Source organism: Liolophura sinensis, chromosome 6, assembly GCF_032854445.1.
Source record: "Liolophura sinensis isolate JHLJ2023 chromosome 6, CUHK_Ljap_v2, whole genome shotgun sequence".
Taxonomy (NCBI): domain Eukaryota; kingdom Metazoa; phylum Mollusca; class Polyplacophora; order Chitonida; family Chitonidae; genus Liolophura; species Liolophura sinensis.
The window spans coordinates 46,242,952-46,262,097 of record NC_088300.1 but is presented as its reverse complement, the minus strand read 5'-3'; the positions used below and the strand labels follow the sequence as shown (position 1 = coordinate 46,262,097).

The following is a 19,146-nucleotide window of genomic DNA, read 5'->3' as shown; positions in this document are numbered from 1 at the left end:
TTTTAATATTATAACTCAAAACTTTGAAAACAAAATTTAACACTCTTTACGATTAGAATAGGTGCACATAAATATTGTTAAGGTATTCTTTTCTTTCTTTCAATTCTCCAAAACAGGCATGTATTCCTAGGTCGCGTTACTCACATTTAGGTGGAATACAAGTCTGCACAACGTAGATTCTTTGATTTTTAGACGAATTGTAATCGAAAACCTGAGGAAAATCATGTAGTACCGAGGGTTTTACATGTTGCTAAATATATAGTTGCGTCATCTATACTTCAGTTCGGTTTAGAGAAACAGCTTTTCTTACGCCCATACTTTTCTGTGTTCATTCTTGTCTCCCTATGTATCCTCATGCACTGTAAAAAAAAACATCCCACGTGACGTTAAACCTGCTGATTCATTCATTCATTCAAATAAGAATTACGGAATTCAAAGATTTAAATACAAATAATTCTGTTCAAGAAGTATTTAAGAAATATCTGGATTAAGGTATCTCTAGAATAGTTTCGCTGGTGTTTTACGCCATGTTCAAGAATATTTCATTTACTCGACGACGGCCAGTATTACGGTGGGAGGAAATCGGAGAGGTCGGGGGAATCAAGTCATTCAGTATACAGCCTCTGACTATACATTCAACTTCCCCATAAGACTTAAAAACAAAGACAATAAATTATATAAATAAAACACGGCTCTCGTGACGTCAGCGCAAACAACTGCGTTCTCAGGTTATGGAAATAAATTACGCCTTATTAGTTAAAACTGATAACAGGGCAGCGGTTTCGATTTTCTCAATGTGCAAGATTTGGCTCACGTTGAACGGCGACATCTCGGTTATGCAGTATCACAAAAATATAAAGGTAGGCTTTTTGAACTTTATGTGGGATGCTTTTAACGCTGCATACATTTGATCTAGTGTGGTGTTGGCTTTTGACTCGATACATGTGTTACAAGCCTGACAGAAAGGTCAAATTCCCGTAACATTCCCTTTTATGTTATCGTAAAACGATACAGAATCGATTCTGATCGGCTGGTGTGAGAGATAGGCAAATCCACGCCATGCCTTGCCTAAGCTGAAGTTTAGGTATGACACATTTATTCAAGCGTGACCAAGGCTGCGAGTTCAACTCAGGTCGGAAACCCTATCTCCACTGTCAGACAATCGGCGTCGATTCTGTATACACAAAACTCTTGGTTTTCATCTCCTGATACGAGGTACATGATGTAACTTAACATAGGAAAGTACAAAAAAGATTCTCAACTTTCTGCTTGGAGCGTAAACATGGGATTATATTACCGGTTTCGTAACATCCTAGCGGTCAGTCCGGAAATTAAGTAGTCCGCTCTGGTGACGTTAAGGATGATAGCTGTCAGACAACTTTGTTAGGAGGGGGGGGGGGGGGGGGGCGCTAAGCTGGTCCCGCATTCCCAGCGTGTTCGTCGATGACCTCATGTTCGAATATTTCCGATTGCTGACGGAAAATATGCATAAAACAGACGGGCTGTTAAGAAATATAAGTTATGCCACAAAAAGTTTTATAATACTTTTTCATATATCCTTTAATGGTGCTTCCCTCACTTGTTACTTCTCTGTGTTTTGGGTGTGCTAATTTTCTTCGCCACTGAGGAAAAAATAGTTTCCAATTAAAGGTCGACATCTTATACTCTAAATGATGACAGCGTTATAATTTATATAACTGATTGCTATTTAATGCTGTATGTAAGGCTGTTTGACATATATCTGACAATGAAAGAGGCGTGGTCTGGTGGTTTAAAGTGTTTGCCTTTCAACCGTTTTGGACACACCGGGTATGGGCCCAAAACCCGCCTTGAACAAGGTATAGTTTACCCCGCTCTCACTGCATTATTGTGTGGAATTAGTGAAAGTCAGCGGTCGACGAGGAAAGTGTAGCCATTTGCGCAATGTAATGGTTAATACACAGGTCTTCCACAGGTTACCATTTGTCGTCAATCGACATGGAGTGCGTATGTGTATACGTCACATGTGGGACAGTTTGTCAGTAAATTGTGAAAGGTCGGTGGTTTACACGTGTTTCCTCCGACCATATTATGCTGACCCCCATCATATAAGTGAATAAGTTTTGAGTTTGGCGTAGAAACAACCATCAAATAAATAAATATACGACGGTCCAAGGAGCCTAGAATACTGGAGGCTGTGAAGGCTCAGAATTTTCTAGTCTGCAGGCTGGAATGTACAGCGGACACCTGGTATTAGCTAGCTTCTGAAAGACAGTTTAATACCTAGCTACTGAAAGACAATAAAGCACTTTAACCATTCAGTTGTGGCTCCCCTCATGCATTCACCCCTTCCCTCCCTCCCGTCAAACATATACACAAAATAATGTGGCTAGCTGTGGGATGGCGAAGGTGAACCTCATGGCATCTATGTCCTGACAACATGCACGATCCCACACCTTGGTAACTATACCGGATAAATACCACATCACCTAAATACCTTGCCGTCGTTCATTATAATGTACTTGTGGCATTTCAATATACATTATGCACAAAGTCTAATAACTAGACTTCTGATTATGTTCAGCGCACTACTTTATACTCAACAACTGAACTTTGTCCACATTTGCATGTAGACCAAGTTGCATACTATATGTGTTCCACATCGAGAATTTAGTTCTGAAACTAAAAAAAAAAAATGTGAGTACATCTCCTTAAGTTTTACTATACGGAGGCCAACTTCATGGTGGGAGGGTGGGGGATGTGTATATGGTCGTAGGTTTCCCTGAAGGGTTCTGCCCGGTTTCCTCCCACCATGAAGTTGGCCGCCGTCCTGTAAGAGAAATATTCTTCAGTACGGCGTAAAACACCAGTCAAATAAAATAAAAAAAAATGTGCAGAATAAAACTTGAGGAGATGGTTTTGTCATCGGAGTAACAAATAAAACACCAACCGCTCTCAGATTTTAAATTAACAGGTTTAATGTATCAATACAAACACACAGACACACGAATGGTTAAAACAAAACAAGTATAAGCTTCGTTTGCTCCCTTAAATATCAATATTGCGATTTTCATGCGACACAAACGCCCACAACACAACATGGGGCACGGTTTGACAGAGCCAAAACCGAAAACGCATGTGTGTATATCTGTCGCCATAACATGTACTTGGCAACTGTAAATGTAATTAGCCGTCATAACACCCATCAGCTGCTGAATATATATGGTGTATACGTGTACATAGTATTTATGTAGCCAGCTTATCATTTTCAAAGTCAAACCCTGGTGTGGTGTCATACTAGAAACTTTAAAAATATACTTACTGCTGCCTCGCATGGCGCTCAGTAATTAGAGAAAGGAAACAGGACGAGTTGACACAGTGACAGTATAATGTGTAGCTGAGGTGTCATGTCTGGTGTCACCAGCATGATACTTCAGTGGCGTCAGCCCTGCCACAAGAAGACGCTTTAAGACTTCATGTAAACACACCTATTGACTTCTCGTCGTCATATGTCTGAAAAATTCATGTAAAACCCAAATATAAATTTACATTTTTTTTCGCAGTTGTTTGATTGTGGATTTTGTCGATTGGTTTGTTGCTAACTTTCCTGCTTCTCCGAAAAGAGATGTATAGCTTTGAGGTTGGGATAAAACGTCTAGTAACTTGATCGCCTGTAATGTTAGTGGCTTTGACTGTTAGGTTGACTTGGTGTGGTGTGCCCGATTCCACAGGGCCGTTTCCGACACAAGTCAAAGTTTAAAGTCTCATTATTAGTTTTGGCACTAGAAGCTGGGATTTTGAAACTTTCTGTCCACAGAAATCATTTATGACATTGTCAAAACTTTAATTTCAGTGGCCCTAAACTAATTCTAAAATTGTACTTCAAATTATTGCTTATGCCAGAAAAGGCTCGGAACCTGCGACAGTAGCACTACGAACGGATGAACAACTACATTTAACAACCTTACTATTAATTAAACCGCATAGGATTTAGACCTAAGAGAGGAAAATCTTTCCTTTTAAACACATGCAGTATATTTAGCAGGGCGTTGTATTCAGCGTGTAGTAATTAAATCCAGTTAATTACTACAAATACCCCACTGTTTCTGTCCTATTCACTTATCCGATTATGGTGCTTACTTCAGCTATAATCTGAGCACGGCGGGATTTACCTCATGTGCTTCCCGGAAACCCACCATTGCCGCCACGGTTATGTATCCGCCCACGCCATCGTGCGGATTACAACCTGGTCATGTGATTGTCACGCCAGGGGCTGCATGGGAAGGCCACAGCGCATGTGCCGTATTTTCCTCGAAGTGACAAGGGATCCGTTTGTGTAGGCTTTACGATCCGCTATCTATTTACATCCTCGTTATGTATACACACGTGCACAGACTGATCTGCCACGATGATCATTCATGGTTTTTAATATATAACATGACCCAAATACAGTATTTTATAACGTACAGCCAGGAGGCATGTACATACACATATATATACGGTTACCATGATGTTGTAATGTGAATAAAACACGACTGTTTCCCACGTAGCCTGATTTGCTCAATCTAGATCATTTTTCATGGGTGAAGTACATGTACTTGGCGCATGTTAAACTGGATATGTGGCTTGTTCGGAACAGCCGTCAAAACACCAATTAATACGCCACAAGGTATTGTATGTCAGCCTAAGACTCTTTCAGACACGGATTCTCCATACACAGGCCCTGTGACTGAATATGTATATTGCTCTCACACAACATTCCAATGATGAGGTATTTCCATTAATTTCATATGTGAAGATCAGTACATGGCTCCATATAAGACTTGAAAAAAAAGGTAAATTTGGTACTTCATCGCACAAGGTACAGGGATAGGCCCACTTTACTCGTCAGCCCGGTTTCAGTACAAATGTGCTAAAAATGTTTGGGGTTCTTCCAAGTAAGACACAGTGGAATTGACGTACAAAAAAATTAATCTGAAAGTCTGAGTGATGCTACAATGTATTCTGTTATTATAACAAAACAATGTGTCAAATTTAACATAATATCCTGATACTTTAATAGAATCTTTATGTTGAATTAATAGAATATGTATGTTTTAATTAACACAATAATCTGTTGCAATAACAGAAGGGATTCTAGCATCACTCAGACATCAGACTTTCTGTTACACTTAACAGATTATTTATTTGAGTGTACTACAGGTATAAGGAGATAGCCTAATAATTTTAAAACCGATGTTAAAACAATCAGTCAATCTATAAAGCATATAGTGATTGTATACGGTCACATTATATATCCAACCTTTGGTATATGTTGCAATTCTAAAATAACGCGTGGATGTGATTTATGCGACAAAGAGCTCATAATCTTAACTTTGTCTTCATTGTCCACATGCTAACAGCCCTAAAAACGTCTTATACTAGTATATTTATGTTATACCTGACATACACGGACAGGGCTTACGAATTATTGTTGCTATATATACTTATATGGTATTTAATATAGGACGAGTATATACAGGAGCAGTACTGCTGCATTGGATATGATTTATTTTAGATCTCTGAAGACGTTTATATATACACAGCCAAATGTTGGACAACTGTACTGTATGTCAGGACGACGGAGGGTTTATTTATGATGACAACTGTGGATAATTTCAACATATTATTCCGCTTCGGGAGCGGTAGACCCAGGGTCAATCCTGGGTCGAGTCACACCTAAGACTTTAAAGAGAGGAAGTTGTAACTTCCTCGCTTTGGCGTTCAGCATGAAGGGGAAAATGCAACGGCTGGTTGAACGACGTTAAACCCCAAGCACTCACTCACTCAACATATTATACAATGCCTCTAGTGGCCAGGTAGATGAATAAACAAGTCAGTTGTAAATAAAACAACAGTAGAGAGGCTTATGTGTATACTTAGTTACTTAATTCGTGTTTTATGGCGTACTCAAGAATATTTCACATATACGCCGGCGCCAGCATTATGGTGGGAGGAAACCGGGCAGAGCCTGCGGAAAACCCACGACCATCCGCATGTTGCTGACAGACCTTCCCTGCGCTTATGTGCATAAGCAAACGTTTTAATTGTTTGTATACGAATGTGAATACATGCTAAGTTTATCCTGTTTGTACACATGTACATATATACTTTTGTTATTTGATTGATGTTTTACGATGTATTCAAGAATGTTTCACTTATACGACGGTGGTCAGCAATATGGTGGGAGGAAACCAGTCAGAGCCCGGGGGAAGTTCACGACGATCCACAAGTTCATGTACATATAAGCCACTGCTGTACGTGCAGAAATTGCGAAGAAAAATAAAAATTCAGAATATCAAGCAGTAGAATAAACCCAACAGCTGTGCGGTACTTTGATATCAAATCTTTTCAAAGACTATTATCAGGCAAGGTCTAGATGACTGAATTTCTAACCGAGTTTCACTCGCTCTAAGTTTTTAACCTCGATGAGTTCACCGTAACTCTTATATATAGCCTATACATACAATTTGGGGTCAGATAAATAGGAGTCCCTTTTTAAACCCCTCCCCCAAATTCTTCCTTTAGGATGTGGGGATTGAAGGGTTGGGTTGCGGTTTGCGCCAAGAGGCTTGTCACATATATGTGGAGAAGCGAGAACTTCCCTATCCCTGGGTGACTCTACACATCAACTTGCACGCTGCCCTGGGAGTGGATAATTCCAACGTTAACGACAACAACAATAACAATAACAAAATAAATTTAAATTTCAAAAAATGAATAAAAATGTGTAAATTGTACATATGTTCATGTGTGTATAGTTATGTGTTATCAGCCAGGTTATAAGTAAAGAATTCTTGCCTTTCAATAATCGGAAGAGTCGGAGAGGCAACTGTGGAGATACCTGCCCCACCCCAACCCATCCTGCTCTCATGGCAATAAGCAGAAGACAGAGCTCGTATTTGGTCGTATTACATGAAATACATTTGTTGGCTATCACATGCCACCGATACATATTGATCTTTCTCTGCGGGTGACATTTGTACCACACGTGTGGGAAAGTTTGTCAGTTAATTTCGACAAGCCGGTGGTTTATTCCAGATGTTCCTGTTCCTTCCTCTCAGAAACCTGGCGGACGTTGTAGAAGAGAAAAAAAAAGCTAAAACCAAAAAATATACATACATATACATTTTGGAAACAGTCTGAAAGTGTAAAGATTGCAATATATCCTTTAACAAAGAGACGAACATTCCCATTCTCTTGGATGGAAATGTACTCAGCGCGACGTAATAAGGTCACACAGTTACCCTATATATAACCTATAGCGTTGACTGATAAACATTATAATTTCTTCCAGGAAAACTGACATCATCACGTGAACACGTTAATCGATTCCCTGACCAACTGATAATTTGTGACCTTGAACCGATTCATTAATGGTTTGCCCATTCATTAACCTATGAACCGAACTATTCGTACGGTAGACTCAACCAAAACGTGGCCTTCTGTCCTGCGGATCCATATTGATCTGGTCGTATCACACCGAGCTATACACACGCGTCGCCTTGCTCGCCAATGTAAGCTTGGTTGCTCTGGCGGCTCCTGATTGGCTGGCCAGAGGATCGATACGGCCGACCGCTTCACGCAGTCACCTTCAAGACCATACTGCCATTAGGATGGCTCCGGTGGCACGAGGCACTCAATTATTGATAAACCTTGTCCGATATTTGGATGTAAACAAAGTTGATGTATGCAGAGCCATGAGTCACCGGGCAGGCCCATCCATGGATGTATCTGGGCCGTGTTGTTGTCGAGCGCCAGATGCTGGATCCAGCAATAAGATAGCTGATACAAATTATCAGCAACGGTCAGCGGGAAAACACCTGGTCAGGCAACCAGCGCCGGGGTTCACTAAACAAGACAACACTTCTCAGACGTATACCTTATATAGGTACATGTTTATGTCTGTGCCATTCTGTCTGAATAAACATATAGGACGCATTTTCGATCTTATACGTGCAAATTTGTCGTACAAGCAAGGCCAGTGATGATGTAAAATTATGGAGCTATCATAAACACATACAGAGCAAAAAAAAAAACACAAACACTCACAAACAATCACGGTATTGCGCTTATTTTTCTACAGACATGATACAGTGGCTATGGGACTTCATGCGTCATGCACCAAGCTGAATTACAATATCAAGGTAAACACAAGAAGAATGAAAAATAAAACCGGCTTCTCAAAATACTTTCATGTTCCTTTTTTTTACAGATCCGTTTCATTTTTCATTGGAAAATGTCAGTGAAATGTATGAATCATATGTTTAACGCTGCCATGCGGCAACCATGCTTGTCTAATTGGTTAGATAAAGCTGTTAAAGGTGATTGTTACATTCCTATATATAAACAAGAAGACAGTGCCATAACATCATTGGCCAATGACAATACCCATGACATACCATATATACGACAATTTGCTGCACACACAAAAAAATCACTTGTGTTGAATGAACACAAACTTGTGCTCTGTCCAATAAAAGCTGCCTTGTGTTATATTTGAACAACCCTATCTTGTGATGAATGAACACAAGGTTTTGAAAGATCGAAAAAAATGATTACAAGATGCGTTCGACATTATACACAATACTGCACAAGCTTTTGTTGTATCAGCATAAGTTAGGATGATATGCATAAATTACCTCATGTTTGGTTTAATACTACCTTGTGGCAGAAACCTATGTTTTTTGCATTCATTTAACACATGTTTGTGTGGGGGTAACACATCTCAGTGTTGAATGAAAAGAACACAAATTGTTGTATTACGTTTCAACACGAGTGCTGTTGTGTTTGGCCATATAGTTTACATAGTATACACTCAGACGTGATAGAAGTTACCATTCACAGAGTGTCTACATAACATCCGTTGATTGTTAGTCGTGTTCACACTGTGCGATTTGTCGCATCGACTCGTCGAATTAGGTTGAAAATCGGACAAATTACATTTCCTTAGCCATACGATCTGTCGAGTTCTACAAGACGTATGAAACTATTTTGAACTATTTCATTAAATAACCGACATACGACAGGTAAACGTACCTGACAAGCCTCTGACTGAAGGCTGCAGCCGAAATAGCGAGACTTGCCGGTTAGCTGTTTTGCACGTGTGTATATCCACATCAGAAGTACTCAGCATATTCCAATGTATTACACAAGATAACCTCAGCTCCTGCTAAAGTATTGAGTTACTAATTTAAAATTCACTGCTAATGTTTAAACATGCAACAATATATAGATGGGCCACGCAAGTTACTCGTACACTTGTAAAGTACACATCGTAAGTATATGGACTTTACCCCGGGGAATTCAATGAGCTTTACGCTTGTTTATAAAACAGTGCAAGTCGGCAATATTTTTGCTTTTATGTGACATCATCGCTCAAGTTAGATTCTATCGACAGGCGCCAGCTGGTGTGTGTAGCCTGCGTATCGGATGGAATCCTAAACACATGTAAACAAGTGTAAGCCACCAGATGGTCTGACTGAAATAACAAGTATTCTGGACAGCCAATAACAGCAAAAGCAGATCCAAAATGTGGAAAATCCATAGTCGTGTATTTCTTGTTGTCTCTATTAGTCAGTCCACGCATGATTAACCCGTGAATAATTTTTGTTGACATGTTATTTTAGTGTTAATATATATATATATATATATATATATATATATATATATATATATATATATATATGCATGATAAATATAGGTTTATTTATTTATTTGATTGGCGTTTTACGTCGTACTCTAAAATATTTCGCGACGCGACCAGCATATATATACATACATGATATATCTATTTATCAGATACAGAGTAGGGTGGATCGGTTATTCCTGCCTGTTGCATTAAAGTAGTAAAACATAGCGATTACGGAATGAGTGGAACAAGAAATGGTATCCGCAGCACGTGATTTTCAACAAAAGACGTGTCTTCTAAGCATAAATTCAGTGCCCATTATCATCCCTGTAGGGTCAATAGATAATATATATATATATATATATATACCTTTGCTTTATAGTAAAAAAACTGTATTAACTTCTATTAACAAAAAGTTGTGTTCTTTCAAACAAATGTCTTCACAACTCCATCTTATGTTGAATTCACACAGGGACTTGTGTTTAAAGAACTGAATGATATGTTGGATGTTATACACAATACTTGTTTTAAAATACACAGGTTGTATCACATGAATTACCTAATTTTGGTTCAACACAAACATGTGTACTTCACATTTAACACATGTTTGTGTTGGGGTAACACATTTCTGTGTTGAATGAAAACAACACAAATTGTTGTGTTAGATTTCAACACAAGTGTTTCTTGTGTGCACGTAAGGTGTCACACACACACACGACAGCGGCTGGCATTATGGTGGCAGGAAACAGGTTGCTGACAGACCTTCCCATGCACGTACGACCATACGGGAAACCAGCATGAGCTGGACCCCATTTGGTGGGACGCTCTTGGGCAATTGTGCTGTTCTGGAGTGCTAAACACCTCGGCCACGGAAGCCTATATACGTACACGTATAAACAGTAAATCTGCATGTGTAAATGAATCATATATAGATGACAGGAGTATATGGTGAAACCTACATTTGTACACATGGACCTGTTGTTGTCCATACGTATCAGCTGAAATATCGCCGGTCAGTTAAAGTGTATATTCCATTCAAATAAATAGGCCTACATAAATAACTATTCACATGTATGCCGCGTCAGCCGATAACAGACATTATACCAACATGTTTACTTCCTGTTACCATTTCACGAAGGTCGTGAAGCAGCTAGATACCAGCGCTCTGTCCTGTGTACACGCCTTATGTGCGTGATGATGTTTTCATACAGACCAGGGATACATATCATCTTGACAAGCTCCGCAATTTTGTTATACTATCATAGTATGGAGAGTCTCATTGTATAACCTATGCACGTAGGCCATTTCCGATGGCCTTGCGAATTATGAATGAACTATATGACTGCTCCATTTCGATCAGGGACAATAGTTCTTATTTTCCAATAAAATGTGTTGTGACTAGGCTTGGATACGCTTGTTATAAAGTGTATCTTAAAAGACTTTCTTCAGAGCGGAAGAGAGAGTATTTATTGGTGGGAGTAACTTTGCACTCACATGCAAAGACTCATTTCATTGGCTAAATTTGCCAGAAACTTTGCTTGGCATAAATAATTTATTGCAGTGAATGAAAGTTCGTCGTGTATAACGCTACTTAGCTATACACACAGGAGTTGTGCAAAGACGCATTTACATGGGCTAAATTTGCAAGAAACTTGTGACGTCAATAATTTGTTGCAGTGAATGAACGTTCCTGGTGTATAGCGCTACTAACCTATAAACAATGAAGTTGTGCCAAGGGACATTTCCAATGGCTAAATTCGCAACATACTTGTGAACTCAACATTTACTGTAGCGCATTGACACGCATGTATGGTGTACAGCGTTACATACAGACCTACACATTGCAGCTTCGCCACAAGAAAAAGACGCACTTTCATTGGTCAACTTTGCAAGAAACTCGTGAACAGACAAGGGTTAATTATTGGAAATAGACGTCAATGGAGCATTAGGGCTGCTTGAGATTGTATCCATGTAGGTTGTATAAGATGCGTGGGTCTAATTAACATTGTTGACATATCCGGCCTATTCAGTATCATGTTTCCGGGCAAACTACTCGTTCTACACCATTTGACACTGTCTGTTTCTACTAATAAGGTCATGCTGAGGACATGACCAGGATGACACACAGGGCTACTGATACAGATATATAACACACAAGATGTTTACATTTCAGTATGTTCGTATAATGTAATCAAAATACAAAGCCAACTAGATACCATTCAAATAAAGTTCCAAGCCAGTAACATATATCTCAAATTAGCGTGTCAAAAATATTTCCTCCACACAAGATCCAACGAACCACATTGTGTAACAATTAAATACCACACCCACTGGGAATACGGTACGTATTGTGACGGGGATTACCAGCTGGGGATTTGAACCAGCGATCTCTGGGTTACGAGTCCACGTTTCTACCTCTACAGACTAAATGGAAATTCCCTCCAGCTCGGAGGTAGATAGCGCTTATTACTCACCCTGTTACAGTATTATAGCAAGGTGTTCAAAGAGGACAAGTATCAGGTTGCACACAGCTGTCTACCGCCATCCCTGTTGCCGTCCACTTTGGATGCTCTGACCATTTAATCGACAGTAATTGTGACATAAATACTTTCAATTCAGCCGCCTACTTCTGACCTCTGACCTCCTTCTCAAATTATAAATGAAAACCCTGATTATAAACGAACTATACAACAAAACAGGTAGTTGTCTGTTTTCGATCATGTGGAGAAATCGTGTACGACCTATATACGCCCTGTAAGTTCTCGAGGTCAAATCCAAACAAACAAAATTCAAGTCTATGGTCTATAATTAATGTCCCTATAGAACTCGGCCAGGTGGAGGGCATGGGTCTACTTTGGATTTTAATTTCGATTATAGTTGAATAATCATAAATCTTCCACTAGATTTTGCGTGTAGGGTAATGGTTGTATCCAGAGATCAGTCAGGTGTAATTAACAATGACGATTTAAAAACAAAATGCTGATTACTATAATGTATTTCTCCGTATTCAAAAATGTTAGCTGTCACCTTTCCTGGGACAAGGAAACCAGTGCACCTCTCCCAGTGTCGGACTCTACAAAGACATTTTAATTTTAATACCTTTAAATGAAAGATAACATTTCTGAGGTGAACAGATTTTTAATTCCTTTTGCGTAAAAATTAGCTTTAAAATCGTATTTCAAATTCAGAAATTGCCTTTTTGGACTTCTTAACGTTATGCCACGAATGTCCGAGCAAGAGATATGTGGATTCGAACACAAGACTATATACCGTAGAAAAAGGACCGGTGATCTATAAGCTTGTGCCGCCTGTTTGACCATGCAGCGAGGGCCTTCCACAGAAGAGTATATATGTAGTTGGTTGGTGCTTGTATAACGCCATACAAATATATAAGGGAATGTTCCACTAATACATACAGCAACAGTTTCACGAAGCAGTGCCAAGAGTACACCGGTCCTCTTCCAAGGTACTCGACACTCCTCCTGATATAGAGTCGCAACCGAACAGGAGAGAGCTGGATTCGAGCCTTGATTCGACGCCATTGATGAGAAAATGATCGGCTATACGGAGTACACAACGTTTACAAATAACCGTATACCTTCCATGAACCAATAGTAGCACTGTTGGCCACTAACCAGCACTTGCCCTGCCTTTTCCCAGCTTCCATATATAGACCTACACCTTTCCCCGACAGTTGTTTACATGTTGCCATCCGCTCACCTCGCCCTCTCCCAAACGTGTAAAATGACAGGGCCTCGTGCCAGGGGACTTGTTATCTTTAGAACAGTGTCTGCTCCGGATGCTCGCTTTCCTGTGGGGAGGGGTTGCGCATTAACATTACCCTGCCTTGTACCCTCGGCTTCGGAAGCCGCTCAGTCTGGAAAGCGAAGGTAAACAGGTTTAAAGACAACAACAGCGCGTGCTTCCTTAGCCCAGCGGACTGTCTGTCAATCTGAATTATGAATGAGCTCCATCAATCAAAGTAGACCGAGGTAAACAAAACATCTGCTGCGCATGAATACAACCAGCACAGCTGAACGACATAAATGGGTCACTTTTTGAGAGTACATATTTTCTGGTGATGTTTCAATCGATATATTTTGTTTTACAAAGCCAACACTGCTTGGCATTTGCAAAGTACACTGTGCACTCTATTTTCCATCGCAAAGCGCATTATTTGAAGGGAACATTTTTTTCTCGCGGAAGCGGACTAGTCCTGAGTAAGTTGGCTAGAGCTTCATTCATAAAACAGCCCTGGGGCTCCGTTGGTAGAAGAGTGAACCGACCGTGTTGAGGTATCGGCAAGACAACCTCTCTCTTGACATATTCAAAATTTCTACATTTGCTGACAAGGTCAAGAGTTGTGTTTTATAGTAACTAACTGACTGTGCACAGGCGTTTTTAGTTGAGCAAAGCCGTGTTAGGCCATACAAGGCACTGTGTCACAGGGAAAGCCGTCATTGTTAGAAGACAACATGGATGGCGCTACCGCCAGCTCGCCTCACAGTGGCCCTAGTATGGACATTCAGCAGATATGCTCGCAGAATCTCGTCCGCCATATTCAGCAAGCCTCCCAAGGCTCTCCCCGTTGTAATATTCTCATACTGGATTGCAGACCGTTTTTGGTATATAACAATCTCCACGTTTTGGGAGCCCGTAACAGCATGATCCCGCCCATCGTGAAGCGAAGGTCTCGGGGAACGGTGGCTTTACCGACCTTATTGCCTTCGGAAGAACATCGGAACCGCTTGATATCGGGCCATTACCACCTGGTGGTCGTGTACGATGAAGACAGCGAGGAGCTCGAATCAATCTCGCAGCAGTCTAACCTGGGGATAGTCCTGCGGAGTTTACGCTGCCATGTAGATGGGAAGGCTCTCCGATTTCTGCAAGGTATGGTTACTATATTATTTTTAACGTTACGGCCTTCAAAAGGAATTCATATATATATATATATATATATATATATATATATATATATATATATATATATATATGGCTTCATGTTATAAAGCAGTATACTTAATGAATGAGTTTCGTGATCGCGTTTTCTAGAATCCGTACAAGGCCTAGTTTTGCTTGTATGCTTGTTTCTTTAATTTGAACTGAAGAATAAATAGTTAAAAGCGTACGCAGTAGTCGTCATGACTTCTACTTGACGTATATATTTGCGTAAAAAGGACTCCAAATGTAATGACTCTTTTATGGAAAGATGAAATTAGAAACTCATTGCATAAGAAAATCTATAAAGGATATCAAGTATATATATATATATATATATATATATATATATATATATATATATATATATATATATGTGTGTGTGTGTGGCTTTGTCTTTTTCCAAATTATTCAACAAGTCCGATTAATATTATTCATCACGTCTGATTAATCAAGACATCCGGATAGCATGAATGAAATGAAGGCATAGGGTCGGTGTTGAAACCCCATGGACAGTAATTAGGATTACATTCATCACAGTTAATACCCCACTCCCCGCCCCCTCCTCCACAGCCCCCGGAACGCCTTTTATCACTGTGCAGATAGTATTTATGTCTCGTACAACACGTGTGTTATGCTTAATTAACTTGACTTGACATCATGGGGCACCTCTTATCCTTTCCTTCTTAAGATATTTGCTCTTACAACAACATTAAGCCCTGGGAACTTAAATCCATTCGGATGCAGTTTTATGAAATGTCGATACCCCTCAAGGTTTAACAGTTTTTCTTTATAAGCTGTTTACACAAGTGGCCGGGGCGACTTGACAGAAACGTGACGGCAGGCCAAGCTGAAAGCAAGATTTTGGGGAGAAAACACGGAACAGCCGAGTTGTAAACTAAGCCCGCCAGGTTGCATGATGTTTACATCGCTTGCCTCGTTGTTGTTAACTGCCCCATCCCCCCTCGTCTTACCCACCCCATCCCCCTCCTCTTCCCCACCCCACCCGCCTTCCTCTTACCTCACTCCAACCAGCTTCTCTCCCTGAAGTACTCCGCCTTGTCTTAATCCTACCACTCTAAATAGGCCAAACTGTTGAAAGCGTCAAATGACAAACTTGTCTATATGCAAAATAGCAGTATGCCGTAATGGTACTAATTAGAAGGATTCTAAGGCTTTCTATTCAAACTCGCTGGTATTTGTTACAGCCTAAAAGAAGCAAACCCATTTGTTTTGAGGTGAAATAGTTGCGTTGCGAACATATAGAAATTTGATGTATTTGTCTTGTGTAATTTGCTTACACTTTCACCGGATGTTCCAGACGGGACACCACGAGTAGCACTTGTTGTTTCCGGGAAGTGTTTCATGTGCTCGTTTATCCGCTTGGTAAGCATCCGCTGCACTCTCGTGTCCACATGCCGTTGGCCTCGGGTGGGAAAAGATCTAATAGGCACCCCCGCTAGGTATGCCCGGCAAAGGAAAGGCCTAAAATTGCACCGTTTAGGTTTTTGGTCTGTGGAGTCGGGTAATTCTTAACTGGCACACATGTAGTTGTTGACAATACAAGGACTTGCCGTCCGTTGCTGAGCAGGAATCGTCCAAGGAAGTGCTTACTGAGAAGCGAAAATTTTGCTTTTGTTCACCGATAAAATATTCTACGTCCATGATTTGGAAAAATTTCTGTGCATTTATTAGTACAGGTAAGCGGACTGTGCTGTAGTCTTATATTTTTCTTAACCGCTTGTTGTTTCCTTTGTTTAGGTGGGTTCACGCACTTCCGTCAGATGTACCCGGAGATGTGCGCCTCGAAGTCCTCACTGTGCAAGGAATTCGAGACCACCGTTCGTATTTCGAAGGACGAAACGTATGCTAAACATGTAAGTTCATTGTTAAAATACGGAAAATAGTTGTTCCCAATAAATGGAATTGGCATAATTGATATTGGCAGTGCAACTCGTGCATCATATATTTGCTGTAGAGAGACATTCTTTAAACTTTTCTGTTATTTCTTTATTTTGCTATTACCCTCCGTTTTGATGTACGCATGTAAACCTCACCAGGTATCCACATAGGTTTACCCAGTGATTGAAATCCAGGGTGTTTTATGTTGGATCTATTCTCCTGTTTACTATCTCTCCCATGTAAATTGTTTGGGATTAAAGACATTGAGGATAAACCTATGTATGTATATCGGACAAACCTTTGTTCAAAGCCGCAGTGCTTTTTTGAGACCGTATATTGATAGTCCAATGATTATAGGTCTTATTGCGTGAAGATTGTGAAGTCGCATAGCAACATGGACACACTGACCTCCCAAGCGGTGTTGGTGTCCGTGAGGATTGATGTGTAGCATAACAATAACTACCTACTAGCGCTCAGTGTCCTCGAACTGACCTGATTTCATAAGCGATTATGTGGTCGTACAAGTTTAGTGAGGATGGCTAGTTGCTTTTGGAATTTGATCCTGATGGGAAAATGTTGCCGTGGTATTATTATAAGTTCTGTCGAAACGATTAAGCATATACAGCAGGTCTCGGAGTGTTTCGGTACAAGCATCCCTCATCAATGTGGATGGTGGCCTAACTACACGAACTGTAGCTATTTTCGGTTGTTGGTATGGTATTCATTTCTTTCGTCAGGTTGAGGAGACTGGCCCGGCTGAAGTGATGTCTTATTTGTATTTGGGCGATTCTCGGCACGCCGCCCAGAAGTCCGTGTTGAAGAACCTTGGGGTGACGGCCATTGTGAACGTGTCTAAGACGCTAGTGAACCACTTCCCAGAGGATTTCGTCTACAAAACCATTCCGGTCGACGATAAAACAGACACGGAGCTGGCACCCTGGTTTAATGAAACCATCAGTTTTATTGGTAAGTATTTTGTTCTGCTCTTGGATGTCTCTCTGTTAAAGGATAAGAATTATTCTGATAGGTTGTGTATTTACGAGAACAGAAATAGCTCGTAGGCTGTGTATAATGCTAACGGACATGTTCCGCTAACTTCCGTAAAACGGGCTTCAGTGGACATTCTCCAGTGAACCATCGATTTTATGGAAGCATATCCAAGGCGATGCGTAGGCAGACCATTCAGACTTGGTTCCATTCTGGGAAAAATCTGGGTATTGAAACAGATCAACTGTAATCGAAAGGACCGTGTTTACAATTCATTATGAGCCTGACCAGGAACGAGGCTTTCCATCTGGAACACGGACATGGTTCATTCATAAAGACAGCCTTTAAAATTATAAAGCTCTTCGCTGAGGGCCATGCCCGTAAACCCCTTTTCATTCCCTTGGGCGAACTGTGCCATTAATGCATTACTGAGTAGAAAGTAAATCAATTTTATCTAATTTTTTAAAATTCTGTTTACCTTCCAGATGAGCAGAGAGAGCGAGGCGGGAAGGTATTGGTCCATTGCCAGGCAGGCGTCAGCAGATCGGCCACCATTTGCATGGCTTACATTATGTATAAGCGAAAATGTCCAATGGATGAAGCGTTCGACAGAATACACAAACAACGTGGAGTAGTTTCGCCCAATCTGAGCTTTATGAGACAGCTTCAGACTTTTGAGCAGAAGCTTGACTTGGTGGAGCCGTCCCCTGCTAGGTCTCCCGTGCGGCCATTGCCATCACCTTGCCGGATCGCATCTAATACAGGATTCTGGAGCCCCTCGGAAGAGGGCTACCGCTGTGGCTTGTCTGTGGGTTCACTAGTTTCACCTTTGTCACCCACCTCACCATTTTTGTCCAGCCCATTGCTTTCTCCTATCTGAGATATGCTGGGATGCCAACCTTGGATGAAGCAGCCGACGTCCTGTCGAAGTCTTTGAATTCGGAGCTGGAAGAAATGCGGTGACCAGCAAGCTCCAGCGGTGACCGCAAGTCGCGATGTTGCTAGGGGACCAGATGTGCTTCGGTGGCACAACGAATGGTCAAAGTTTGTCGCTTGTCAGGGTCAAACGACCTGCAAGAAGAAGAAGTTTTGGCGCAGAGAAGAGGTGGCAATCGTCATCTATGGTCAGTAGGACACTTCACACGATTGCCATGTCTGGTGGGACCCTAATATTTGTTTTTCTGACGGTTGTGCAGACGTTGGGAGATATTCGTCTAACGACGAGCAAGAGGCAAGGACATTGTATTGGGTCCATCAGTACTGAAAGTTGTCTGCATTTGAAGTAAAACAGAAAATGCATGCAAAAGGAGAAGGGTAAAAAAGGATATAGGGAGAGACGAGCGGATTGTCGAAATAACGCAGAAAATTTTCTCTTTACTTCTCAATTTGAATCTTTTTTGTTTTTTTTTTTAATGTTGCAAATAATATTTACCTCTGAAAACTTAATTTATGGCACTGTACATTTTTTGTCCGATGCATGGATTTTAACGATGTTTTCAGCACCTATTTGTAAGGTGGTTTGTCTATTTAAATTATGGTTGTGATTGTATAACTCTGTGGCCTTTTCATCTACGTGGTCAACACACAAATCACTTTTTAAGGTTTCATTTAACACGAAAACATTTAAGCAAAAAAAAAATCACATCGTTTTCTGATCACGTGTAGCA

General features: G+C 40.6%; 1 protein-coding gene across 1 annotated transcript; it reads left to right on the top strand.

Moving 5' to 3' along the window:
- Nucleotides 1-13,944: 13,944 nt before the first annotated feature.
- LOC135468715 (dual specificity protein phosphatase 2-like) lies at nt 13,945-18,616 on the top strand. The gene is made up of 4 exons (XM_064747112.1): nt 13,945-14,542; nt 16,352-16,467; nt 17,230-17,458; nt 17,965-18,616. Exons 1-4 carry the CDS (start codon nt 14,125-14,127, stop codon nt 18,357-18,359), a joined length of 1,158 nt encoding a protein of 385 aa, XP_064603182.1. The 5' UTR covers nt 13,945-14,124; the 3' UTR covers nt 18,360-18,616.
- Nucleotides 18,617-19,146: the final 530 nt, after the last annotated feature.

Bases quoted from the DNA above. Each gene is read 5' to 3' on its own strand.
- LOC135468715 (XM_064747112.1), top strand. From the start codon at position 14,125: ATGGATGGCGCTACCGCCAGCTCGCCTCACAGTGGCCCTAGTATGGAC. The intron at 16,468-17,229 runs GTAAGTTCATTG...TTCTTTCGTCAG, and splicing joins ACGAAACGTATGCTAAACAT to GTTGAGGAGACTGGCCCGGC. The intron at 17,459-17,964 runs GTAAGTATTTTG...TTTACCTTCCAG, and splicing joins TGAAACCATCAGTTTTATTG to ATGAGCAGAGAGAGCGAGGC.